The 13973-nt window shown below is 34.6% G+C and overlaps 2 protein-coding genes across 2 annotated transcripts in view; both read left to right on the top strand.

Annotated features, from left to right (window-relative positions):
- Nucleotides 1-4006: 4006 nt before the first annotated feature.
- Nucleotides 4007-9149, top strand: Smp_133850 (hypothetical protein; the record flags this gene model as incomplete). Its single annotated transcript, XM_018799866.1, has 3 exons — nucleotides 4007-4265; nucleotides 4980-5143; nucleotides 9012-9149. 3 exons carry the CDS (start codon nucleotides 4007-4009, stop codon nucleotides 9147-9149), a joined length of 561 nt encoding a protein of 186 aa, XP_018653736.1.
- A 984-nt stretch (nucleotides 9150-10133) lies between these two features.
- The window catches only part of Smp_133860 (hypothetical protein), a gene marked incomplete at its 3' end in the record, with an annotated part of 10170 nt that continues 6330 nt past the window's right edge, over nucleotides 10134-13973 (top strand). Inside the window, exons 1-2 of the mRNA XM_018799865.1 lie at nucleotides 10134-10368; nucleotides 10960-11277. Coding sequence (XP_018653735.1) covers nucleotides 10153-10368; nucleotides 10960-11277 — 534 coding nt within the window. The 5' untranslated portion in view covers nucleotides 10134-10152. The remainder of the gene's footprint in view (nucleotides 10369-10959; nucleotides 11278-13973) is intronic.

Genomic DNA, 13973 nt, shown 5'->3' with positions numbered 1-13973 from the left:
CAGAAGGATGATGAAAGTTTCATGACAAAATCATCCAGCTCAGAGAACAAAACTCTACTAAAATCATCTACCTGAGCTTCAAATCTTCCCCATCAAGTTTAACAGAAAGCAATTTACTTTGAGATAACACTTTTTCGGATTCACTTTTGTAAGTGAACATTTTTAAATCACACTATAACTATCATATTCAATGTGTAATAAACAGTTCAAAGTAATATTAATAAAATATTAAATAGGAATAATATATTTGTAAAATCTCAGCAAATGAATCTAAAGTAAATCCAAGGTTTCGCCTGACAGTCTGGTCCAAGCTTTTTCGGCGAGACTATAATTTATGGACGAGCCAATCAGAAGCGTTTGAGGGATTTCAAGGTCACGGTGCCAATTTCAGTACCTGAGACTTATGTAAGATCGGTTCACAAAGGATTCTAGAAAAAACGTGACAATTAATCGGGTAAAATATATGAGACTACTAAGAAGTTCCTTTATTTGTGATTGTGGTAATTAAATGACTTCTAGATCGTGTGCAGACTACCGTGATGTTGTCCTTTGATGTAATATATGTTGAAGGAAGACGTTTGCTAGGATAGGAACCTTTATCGCTCCATCCAGATTGAGACTAAGATATATTTTTTATTGCCGCGAAATGTTCAATAATAGCACCAGTAACATTGGCTGGAATAATCGCATATGTTACTGAAGCTTCGGCTGTTCAGTGGTATGAATATTGTAGAAACATATCCATAATAAAAATGATAAACTTATACAACCGGAGTACACACAAACAATAATGAAGCTATGTGGTCGAGGCTGAGAGGGTTTTTGTAACCATATCATGGCTCCAGAGACCAACTATTATGGAGCGATATGGAGGAGTTCCTTTACCTTATGCATTACGATTTCGGAACCCTTGAACCTTTTTCTAACCTTGACAAGTTTTTGGACTACATGAAAGAAGTGTATCCACCTCAGTTATTTGGTTTTGTATAATAAATTTTTATTCTATGCTTACTGTTTACTGATTGGCTAACATTTCTCAAGGTCATTTAAGAATCGTTCAAAGGTCGTCCATAAATTATAGTCTCGCCGCTTTTTCAAGGAAATATAATCACATCACAAGTCTCTTACACACTAATACATATACCTAGTTTGTAACGCTGATTAGATGACCTATTCAGTGTACAATGAACCGAAGAACTATGTACCTATTTATATTCGATAATTTTGATGTTTGATTTATATTTCCTTGAAAAAAGCTTGGATCAAATTGTCAGGCAAAACATTGGATTTACTTCAAATTTACTTCGCTAAGATTTTACAAATATATATTATTCCTATTTCATGTCTTACATCAACTTGGCGCTCAAATACTATGAAACTATTCGCTCTAATTTAGACGAAAGTTCTTATGTAATATTAATAATGTTAAAACTATAGGTCTTGAAAACTATTCTGTACTTTATTTCTTTTTTTTTTTTCTACTGTAATTCTTTAATTTTCATTTATTTCAGGATCTGGATTATCCATTGAATGATCAATAAATTCAATTCATTTTGTTTATTAACCTTAAAAAAGAAACACTTATTATTATTTTCACAAGACCCCCCATTCTTTTTTGTGGTTCATCTTTATTCTTTTACATGATAATAGTACTCTTCATTCTATTTTAAACTTTTTGAATATATATATATATAAAGTTGCATTTATACTCAAATAGATCTTTATAAATTCTTTTTTATTTTTTCGAGATTTTAAATTTTACTTTCGCGCCAAATCTTTTTGTTTTAAATCGCTTCTCGGCTCTCTGAGCTAATATCATGTTTATTACCTCAATTCATATTCATATTTTTCTACATTTGAAATGCATTTTTCATTTATATTTTACTACTCACTTGATGAACATGTACATTCTATTTGTAACCAATTTTGGACTTGATATTTGATATAGATTGTAATTTATTTGTAAATCATTAAATATGTACAGTGTTATTATTGATAATTTCTTATTCTTTTAATTGCTTGATGGTTATTGTGATTTGTTTAAATTTGTGTTTGTCTGTTAAATTGTTTAATATAAATCTTATATATTACCGGGTTGGTGGACACGTCGAGTCCACCTAGGGGAGTTGAAAAACCCTGATTCCAAACCAATGGTGCACATGAGCTCCAGTATCCTGAGGGAACAAATGGCGTATGAATCAATCGTTGGTGACCGGCTACCATTGGACTGTATCTCCTCACGATGCTCCACTGCCTTGTGGTCAAAGGCCCGGAATGTAGCCCCGTCAGAAATCCACCTGCTTCAGTTTGGGCACCTGGACAGTATCACAGTCCTCACACAAATCGAATGAGATTTGTGTGGCGCATATATATCTGGTGCTTTTTTGTACCAATATTTATGTGTTTGAATAAATAAAATAAATCAGCCCAGTCTTGAGGGCTGTTAGAGGTATGAGCGCAGTTATCACTTCCCGGTCGCTCACACCGTGGAAGGGTTCTTCTAGAGGTACCTGAAAAGGATATTGGATTAGAGGTGGTCTTAATGACCTGAGAGTGTGACCGCAGTGCCCAAGGGACAACTGTTTGAGGTCGGTCACACACGACCTTTTTGTGGGTAGTTTTTGTGTTAGCTCCGTACTTGTTGGGACCTTACCGCCGAAGACGGATATCCATGGGATAAGGCGAGGTGTGCATTCTTAGGGTCGACCTTTTCTAACCCCACCCCTCCTTGTGGGAAGGCAGCATCGCTGTTATACTGGTTGTCTGAAGGAAACACCTTACTGCTGTCACACCTCTGTACAGTCAGTAGTACGACTTCGGACCTTGGGTTTGCTGCTTTTAGTCTTACCGCTCTTCAACCGACCTGTCTGGCATGGTAGGAGCTTGAGGAACGATTGTTCCAGCCAGTATAGCTCGATTGGTTCATCACGATAGGCGAGCCCGATCACCACGTCTTGGTAGCAGCAACGGTCGGGAAATAAAATAAATACATTTATTCTTACGTATAAAATATGCCAATATATGAAAAATAAGTCAGTTATTGAATCAATTGTTAACCTATAAAATCGACGTGAATGAGATCCATTTTGAAAAAAAACCAAGCAATCACATAGATATATGGTGTTATTCAGATCAGGAATTGACCGGAACCAACCTTAAGTTTAATCGAACCATTGATAAGAAGTACTTCTACTACTTCTTGAATTTTTGATATATTGTTGGAATTGAATGCTTTTTTTGCTTCAGTTTTCGGTATAGGGAGATGTTTTGATTGGATAAATTTGTAAACCTACTATTTGATGTTAAAATGCTAATATAATGCTTTTCATTTGTATTGAAAATCAATATAGGTTATTCTAATTCATTCCATTTAGAATGCTGAGTAGGTCATTTTTCTAAGTTTAGAACCGTGTCTATCATGAGTACATTGATAAATATAGTTGCTTCACTTGGTAAAACAAAATTTATAGAAGTTACTTTAAGTTTATAACATGGTGTCTGACGTTCGAGTCCGTGTATGGGATCGTGGATGCGCACTGCTGAGGAGTCCCATACTAAGACGGAACGGCCGTCCAGTGCTTCCAGGTTTTCATTGTTGTCTACTTTAGATCGACTTGTGAATTTAACTGTGAAAATAATGCAATCCACAAATCCTCACACTGATAATGTTTGAACTTTTATATTATCCCAGTCACAAGGTCAAGGTCTTTCAAACTAAATCATTATAAATACCATTATGGTGTACTTGTAACACATCTCTTGGTCGCCATCATATCATTTAACATAGCAACTTGCTGTGTTTACCTACAACAGTCCAAATATGAATTCCACCAAATTAAATTATTTCTACACTACTTCTACCTTGAACTAATCGTCTTTAATTTCTTCGTTGACACTTGAAAATTCTCAAAACTGTGGTGAATTAGTTGTTTCAAACTTTTCCCGATTTATTTCTTAAATTGTAAATTCATGATATACTACTTTTTATCTTGTTTTATGTAGTGTAATGAAACCAGCTTCAGCTTTTACATCTTTTCGTAGTCAAGTACGCATAACACCTGGAGCTGTTGTCTGTTCCGAATGTGAACTATCTGGTGAGATAATTATTGGTGCAAATACTATTATTCATCCAAAAGCACGTATAATCGCTGAAGCTGGCCCAATACATATTGGATCATTTAATTTAATTGAAGAACAAGTGGAAATTGTGAATAGAATTCCTGGTTCTATAATGAAAATTGGTGATTACAATGTGTTCGAAGTTAGTTTAATCAATGTCACACTGGTTCTCATATATATTACTGTCGTTTTGTTACAAGTTTGTCTATATCTCTCTCTACTTATATTAGTATATTTCCTATTTATGTTCTGCCTACTATCATTGATTTGTTTTTCTCACAAATTTACAATTCAATTGACTCATGATTTCAACAGTGAAAATACTAAATTTTCCACAAAACCCCCTCTGATCTATAATCATATGCTCACTAGTGACTGACTTCAAGAGATATTTCCTTGAGTTCTAGTGGGAAGCAGTGGCCAGTGGAGTTCTACCAAGTCTGTTGTAGAGATATCAACTCACTGAAGACAAGTGGTGAACGGTCGCTCAAAATCGTGGATTGATTGAAGTTAGACATTAACACCGTTGGATGCCGGCTCAGTGGTCTATCGGTTAAGGGCTCTGGCTCGAGACTGGTAGGTCCTGGGTTCGAATCTCGTGAGTGCGGGATCGTGGATGCGCACTGCTGAGGAGTCCCATAACAGGACGAAATGGCCGTCCAGTGCTTCCAGGTTTTCGATGGTGGTCTAGCTTCAATTGACTCATGATTTCAACTTTGAAAAATACTGAAATCTCCACAAAACCCCCTTTGATTTACATGAAATGGTCAAACGATTAGTTTGGAATTGATTCTTGATTTATAACACTTATCATATAATCCATTAACGGTTTATTTTCTCCCCTCTTTATATTAAGGTAGGAGCACATTGTTATGCCTTAGAAGTTGGTGATAATAATGTTTTTGAAGCAAAGTGTCATATTGGATCAAATGTTAAAATAACTCATGGTTGTGTAATTGGTGCAATGTGTTCAATGGATTCTGGTGAAACATTACCAGAATGTACTGTTGTATACAGTGATGAAGTGAGTCTTATTATTACTATCATTTATACCATGTATATCATCCATAAATATCACTTGCATAATAACAATAATGATAACATGTATTTACATTATAAACTACTGGGTATATATCTTGAACCATTTGATAGTTGTACTCTTACAATTTCTTCGTCACATTAATACATGTGCGAAATATATGGTATTGTTTAGTTTCTATATTTCGCTTTACGTGGGTAGCTTCTAGTGTTATTTTGTCTCATTCTACCAAGAAGAGTATACAAGTGAATGTTATAGTGTTATGATATGACTAAATTACCAAGTACAGATTCTTATGCTCGACTTTAAATCATATTTTGTACATGACGGTTGGTGATACCACATGACTGCTCAACCCGGAGTAGGCAAGTGGGACTATAACTCTCAACCTAATCGTTAAAATTCAAACTCAGATGTAAAGCCTAGCAGAGCTCAACAGTATAACGGATAACAAGATAAATATTATTTGGAATCGTTTTTATAGCATATTCATCAACAGTGCAGGTGTTATGGAGTTCTGTTAAGGTGACGAGTCTCTTTTTGTGTTTGCGAAAATAGAGTTAGCATTTGGATGGATTATATGTGAAACTACTCAAAAATGACCATCTTTTAAATGTTCACTAAAAACTCATCCATCATTTCAAAGCAATCAGAACATTAAGAAATTATTACAAGTATGTTCAGATCACCCAAATGTATGCAAACTTAGTGTTTTTAGTGGGAAGTGGCTAGTCATTGGGAAGAAAAGAGAAACATAGGTTCAGATACAGTGATTTTAATGATTGACAAAGTGGAACACGTTTCTCTGAATACAATCTGCTGTTGTCTTTAAAGAAAATAATATCATAATCAGCTAGCTACTCAGGTTTTAGCGGTTACCATGACGAAACTCGTCCAACAAGTGAACATCAGAGTCCTTTTAATGGTTCGATATAACCACGTAATTTAAAAAAATGTTTTGATAAAAACACCGTATAAATAACCCTTATGTATTTGATATAATTGCAGAAACAGATGTAACGTTAGGAAGGTCTTAATTCATATATTTTGGTTATTCCTATCTTCTGATTGATGTTCAGGACTGCAATTGATCAGTCTCTTCTGGTATATAAGCATCCTGTGCGGATTGCCTTGATATTGCCATTTTAACCCGAGACTGATCAATTACAATCCCAAACATCAGTGGGAAAATACAAACAAACAATACAAGATAAATTAAACGTCATTCATTGCACAAGCCAATGGCTATCTAGACTCAGCAGCTAACTGGATAACATGATGACGTTTGGAGTCCCGGAGTGAACATCAACTCTATGATGCAGGTATATTTGGCGATTGAGTCCTAAATTAAACGAAACCTGCGTCCTGGATTCCACTACTAGCCACCATACTTCACTGCTTAGAAGGATTCTAAATCTAAAAACCAATCATCATACATTGTATAAACATTCACTAAACAATCTGTTCAACTTCATTGCTGATTGTAATAACTTGACAATATAAAATATCCCTCTGACCCGATTACATTCAGTTTAGCGCGTTACTCATCCTGATTTTGATCAGTGGTTACACAACCACCTTTTTGTATCCAGTCGAAAACAATCGGTTTAACTATACTTTATACATACGTATTTGATTTGATTTTATCATTTTCTCTACTCAACATTTTGTTTTTCGATATCTGTCTATAAGATTCTATATGAATAGTGTTTACTTTCATAAAGTGATGATTTACTTAGAAAAAGCGTTAAAAATCAGACCGCTCAAGGTAGCTATTTCCTTCTTGTTTGGAATTCCTCACTAAGTTTTAGTATTTCAGATTCAGTTCAATGTAGGACAGTAAGTGGGTACTGTTGAGCAGGTTTACAGAATATCTTCCTTTACCAGTGCTTAGGTAATGTCGCATCCTCTTGATGGCAAATACTCCACCAATTCAGAGTACATTATTTTCTGATGATTACAAAATTACTTAATTTTCAACTTAATTGTTTATCACTCTTCATAGAGCATGTATCTCACTACATTGTACATATGATTCCAGTTTGATTTACTTTGATCATTTCTACATTTGTATGTTCTATTCTCGATGTGTTATTCAAATTAAGGGAAAGTAAATATTTTTAAAATACAAATATCATCTAAGTTACCATTTGGAAACCTGTTCCACCTAACTCGGTTTAAACAACTGAACGATATCATTAATCCGTATACAGAAAATGTGGTCCATAGTCGAACATACAAACTTATACTTAATTAAGGAGTTAATTCACAACAAAACTCAACAAAGTCAAACTTAAATCCGCTTTTCGAATTCTTAATAATTATCTTTAATTTAACCATCGAGATAACAAATTGTATTCGGAACAGTATTCAGTAAATATTATTGTTTCTTTACAACTGATCGTTGAGTAGTAACCAATAGATTGTAAATATATCATTTCTACAGGAGGTCAATCGCTGCTCGAATAGCTTAGTAGTAATGTCAAAAGCTGTGAAAACTGGGTGATCCGGGTTTAAAACCACCAAAAGATATCAATTTCCTGAGGACTGCAGATACGCCTTACCGATGAGTATCACTTAGCACGAGAACTAGGTTTAAGGTTTCTTGCCGACTACTTCCATACATTTTATGTTATTATTTCTTTGTTTAGTACATTTAACAAACGAACTAAGATAGAACTACATTATCATGTGATCTACATTCATTTTTCCCACATTAATGGGAATCACCAAATAGCATCGTAGAAAATGCTTCAAAGCCATAAAACAGTGTTTTAGTTCATTGAGATTTAACGACAACACTAGTCAGTCATCAACATGGACTCGGGTACAAGTGTTAGTGTATATCTGTCCAGATTACCACACCTCAAATCAACACAGTAAAATACCATTAACGAAATGAAAAGTATAGGATGAAAAATTATATCGAAATCAAGGAGGATCTAAATATACCAAGCAATATTCAAAAGGATTCGATCTCAAGATGGGATTATAAGTGTAACACTTTTTTTTATAACACCAAATCGTTTAATAATAAACCTGGTAAGTCATTAATTAACTGTAAGCGCTAAATAGCAGAATTAATAGATTGCGGGAAATACAAATTTTTCATTGGTTTTTGATATAATGGAATAAAAAGATGACATTATTTGGGTCAATGTTTTTTGCATTAATTCATTAGAGTGTCGGCCATGGTGACAGGGGTTAACTCCGTTCAGCGTGGTATTTTGAAGTTAATATTTTCGTGTATCAATTCAGTATAAAATTTGTTCTAAATAACAATTGTGAACTCTCGTTCAATGTAACAATTTTATTCCCTGTATTAATTCAAACGACCTATATTTATTGTGTGTGTCTTTATACTAACTCCATGCAATACTATCAAATATGTGTGAAATTTGGTATATAAATGATTGTAATATGGTCTAAAGATGATATGATTTTGGGACTTGTTTGGAGACATGTTTTTGCGGAGTCACTACATCTACATTGTACCAGTCTTTCATGTTCTCACTTTTCATCCAGGGAATTGTAGTTGGTTCTCGTTTTCCAGTTTAAACACTCGGATTGAGGAATTTTAGTGGTTCCCGATTGTCAAATAAAAACAGTAAGGATGCAGATTCAACAGAGTTCGATACACCTATAACAACAACGACTCTACAGATGTAACAGTTGACTGTCCAATTACGTTAATGCCAACGAAGCCATATTTACAGTTATAACAGTTTGTTGTTTCTGAAATGAACTTATATATATATATATATATATATATATATATATATATATATATATATATATACTTTATCTTAAATGCTTTTAGGAATATATTTCTGTTTGTTTTAATTTCTTTTAGGGTCATCGTCGTATTGCAACTGAACGTCCTGCTGCACAAACTTTACAATTAGATTTTCTAACAAAAATTCTACCAAATTATCATCATTTAATGAAAGTTAGTCGAACTTCTACACCGAAACCAACTGAAAAACAATAACCTCTCATACATTTGTTTGTTTCTTTCATTCTTCCTTCTCTTTTGTAACTGACTTATTTGAAAGGTTATACAAAGTGGGTGAAATGTTTAATAAGTATAATCTCCGTCTAAATTTATTTTTTAATTTTAAAGTGGTATCTATTTTCTTGGTATATTTACTGTACTGTTTATTGGCTGTGTAAAGCGATATATCTGTACAAATAAATATTAATATTATTTGGTTGTTGTTTTTTTCCTTCGGTATATTTTTGGTTATTTAATCAATAAACAATCAAATAAATCATTTTATATAGTTGAGATCATAAGTCAATTGAAGCTAGACCACTATGGAAAACCTCGAAGCACCGCTTTAAGGCCGTTTCGTCCTATTATGGGACTCCTCAGTGACAGTGCGCATCCACGACCCCGCACTCGCGAGATTCAAACCCAGGATCTATCAGTCTCGCACGCGAGTACTTATTGCCCGTTCATATTTCTCCTACTATGCTTTACATGCAGTTCATGGAATAGTATTAGGTTTTTTGTGAATTTTTTTTGTCGCATTAAACATTATTCGTTACTTACTCTATGACAGTTTGTAGAGACTGTTTAATTTTCTAGATTGCTTCACGAACTTGGCTAAGTTAAATATCCATCGGAAATCCAGGAGCGTTGGACAACTGTTTCGCCCTACTATGGGACTCCTCAGTAGTGCGTCTCTTTAACTCCACCGGTAATCAAACCCCAAACCTTTGAGTCTCGGCAAGTGACTGGGTCTCTAAATCATTGGACCGAGAGACCTGAAGACCGTGAGTTTAATCTTTAATGAAGTCGCAGATACACACTACTGAGGAGTCCCACAATAGGACGAAACCGCTATGCAATGTTTCTTGGTTCTCAGTGGATATTTAGTTTGTGTTCTCATTCATTGATTTTATTGATAAGTTTATAAATGCTTTTATCAAATCGCCTGTTTTCTTAATTTTTGTATAACAAAAATATTTAGATACCTATCTAAAACGTAATGAATACTCGACTCATACCAGATGAAACTATATCAGCTTTACCTGGGGAAAGTGGAAGTATTGCTGAAGCAATTGGACCTGTTGAAGGATTAGCACAACCATCCTCAGGAGAACCAGTAGATCGACGTAATGCAATTGCTTTAACTGCAGCTTTCAATTTCACTGGTACAACACCATCAGCTAATGGCGCAACCATGCAAGAATACTTTGTACAAGTTAGTGTTTTTTTTAGCAATTTTTTTAAAGTCCCCCTTTTAATGTAACATTTCTCATATAATGACCTGTTTTTATAGCTAATATATTCTTGTAAAATGCATACACATTAATCCGTATATTTGAGAGAGGTTATATATGCCTTCTCGTGGCATTACTGTCGTTTACGAAATTGAGAGGACGAAAAGCGAATGTCCGGCGCTTTAACCGGATTGGTGGATACGGAAAGTTCACCTAGGGGAGTTGGAAAACCCTGATTCCAAACCAATGGTGCACATCGGCTCCAGGGTCCTGAAGGAACAAAATGGTGTATGAACTAATCGTTGGTCACCGGCTACCATGAGACTTCATCTCCTTACGATGCTCCACTGCCTTGTGGATCAGACCTTTAGGTGAAACGCTCGAGGAGTGGCCTCCCAAGATAATCACCTGCTTCTGTGTGGGCACCCGGGCAGTATCATAGCATATATATCTGGTGCCCCCTTGTACCAATATTTATGTGTTCAAATAAATAAATAAAATAACTATACAAACTTCATAAGTAAATTAAAAATGTTTTCTATCATTGTTCTTTCCATTCCAATATTCAATAGACAGTGGTTTCATCTCCTATTCAACATGAATTATTATTAAATCGATTGCATGGATTATGCCGTGAATGGACAGATTTCTGTGATCAAGAAACTATATTCGAAATAGGAAGTGATAATCGAACTGATACAAATAACCTCATAGGTATTAACAGATCATCTGGAAATACATCCGCTGCAGTTGGCATCTTAGCTGCCACTGCATCAGGCAGTGGAACTGTCACTATACGTGTACGTCGAAGTCTTTTAAGCAGAGTAAATAAACCTGGTCGAGAATTTTCAGTTCTACGATATTTAGGAGCTGTAGAAACTGATAAAATAGTAAGTTTATATTTATATATATATATATATATATATATATATATCGATAAATGTATGATATACTGATAGGGTTGAGTCAACCAATTAGAATTAAGATGACGCCTCATGTATTTTACGCGGAATTTAAAATGTAATGATGAATAACATGTTACTATTATGAACCACGTGAACATTGGATATTCGATAATGCAATGACAAGATGAAGTTTATCAGAATTATGTGATCTATTTGCGTAATACATTTCGAACAATCTGATCACATATATACTTGTTACGACACTTTTATATGAAAATTAAAAGGTCAACTAGACAGGTTAAAGGTAAGCCTTAACAAAGAAAGAAATTATATAAAGTACACAAACACAATGTGATGAACACTCTGGATAATAAATCAGCATTACCAGGGTAGGTTAAGGGTAAGAACAAATTGTTTTTGAACACATAAATGCGGTTTCAATTTCCATATAGCCAAGACTTCAATAAACCTTAGTATACGTCCTTGAAGGCTTTTGTACAACACTACTAATGCTGACTTGATATCAACCTTATGACCAGTTTCAACCGAATGTCGCGCAATGGAGGAGATATCTGTCTATCCTGTGATCGTATTTGACCATTGGAATTCATCTGCTTCTGCAGTCATTTAGGTATGTGTTCCGCCACCCTTAATTGCAGATCACGATTGCTCCTCCCTATGTACGTGTTACCACACATACATGTAAATTGATTGACACAATGGGATGTGACACAATCGCTTATGTGATGTTTGGGCTTTCGGTGAAACATAGACCTTGTCTTTGATGGAGTTTTGTTCTCTGAGCTGGATGGTTTGGTCGTGGAGCTTTCGTCGTCCTTCTGAACGACATCATCAGCACAAACTTCGGGTAGACCTTGTCTTTTCAATAATGACAAGTTGGGCTGCATAAAATGTCATTTTGATGGCTAATTTTAGTCTCTGTTTCAACATGAGACTATTTGAGTCGACTCTAAATGGTAACATAATATAAACTCGCTTTTTGGGTGCCAGAAGCGTCATAGGTCTAATCGTATTGCAACCCTTCCAGAGGTTTACGAACTTCAATGAATAACCATTATTCATTAACGTATCAGTTAAGAGCTCTGTCTCTACTTCAATAGTATCTCTAGTACAAATACGATCGATTCTATTGAATAAGCCCTTTATTAATCCACGTTTGTAATGAATTGGGCAGTGACTCTGGAAATTAAGATATTGCCCCGTCCATGTCGGCTTTCTATATACAGAACGTTGGATGGAACCATCATCTCTCCTACTGATCAGTATATCTAGAAAAGGAAGTTGGTTGTTCTTCTCTTCTTCACACGTAAGAGAAATATGCTTTTGACTTGTGTTGAGTTCTTTTAACAAGCGGTTCACATCTTCACATTTATCCCCTATAATTATGATGTCATCAACGTATCGTTTATACAAACATATCTTTTGAATTGAGTCTTCAGCTAGATTTTCAACATACCCCATAAACACATCATCCAGCAACGGTCCTAAAGGGCTACTCATAGCTACGCCATCGATTTGTCGAAAGTGCTCACCTTCAAAAGTGAATTTTACATAGTCAGCACACAATGATAATACGTCTTTGAGAGTTTCGACAAGAAATGGTAATGGAAGGTTATTGAATGAAATATAGTCACATAAAATATCAATAATTTTCCTAAGAGGTACATTTGTAAATAAAGTGTTCACATCAAAAGAGCACATTGTCTTTGTTTTTATATTCATGTCCTTTAAGTATTTAATTAATTCAAATGAGTCAATCAAGGAATACTTACAACATTGATTTCGGATAGGTTTCAATACTTTTGTAAGCCATTTTGCAAGTTTGTGTGTAGGTGACCGACACATTGACAGAATTGGACGTAAGGGGATATTAGGCTTATGAATTTTTGGCAATCCATATAAATGAGGATACATCGAACCCATAGGTTTTAATGAATTAAACTCATCCTTGTTAATAGCGTTCATGTTTAACAATTCCATTAGATTCGAGTTTACTTTCTTTTCTAATTTACGTAATCCATCGGAGTCAACATCAGCCATAAATTTGCTTTTATTACTGAGAATCGATTCCATTTTATTTTTGTAGTCGGACTTATTCATAATAACAACACCAGATCCTTTATCGGGTTTAAGTATAATAATATCAGCATTATTTCGCAATTCTTTTAATGATTTGAAGTGCTGAGAAGTTAGTATGCTTCTCTTCTTAGGTCCAAAAGAGTGAAACTGATGCGCTATATCCACTAATTTAGCTTTAAACCAAATTTGATTCTCTAAAGATGAAGGGGATACATTACTCAATTGATCATAGAGGTTTTCGAATTGGGAGTTGATTGTCAATTCAGAGATTTGTGTTATAGGGACAGAAAAATTGAAACTCAGAGAAAGTGCCTCCTTTTCATGAACGGACAATACAATGGATGATAAATTAGTGACATATTTATAAGGATTGATTGAGAAGCAAGTGAGATGATTATTATTATGACAGAAAGATTTTCCCAGCTTTTTTCGTGATCCCTTCTTTCCTTTTCAAAATGACAGTACTACAAAATTTGATGAATTTGATATATCAAACTATAGACATTTCTGCTAACAGAGGTAATGCTTGCGCATGCAATTCACTTAAATTCACCAACTTATCATGGTACTATACGCATTCC

This window comes from Schistosoma mansoni, chromosome W (assembly GCF_000237925.1).
Source record: "Schistosoma mansoni strain Puerto Rico chromosome W, complete genome".
Taxonomy (NCBI): domain Eukaryota; kingdom Metazoa; phylum Platyhelminthes; class Trematoda; order Strigeidida; family Schistosomatidae; genus Schistosoma; species Schistosoma mansoni.
Note: the sequence above shows the minus strand (reverse complement) of the source record. Positions and strands in the feature narration are given on the sequence as shown.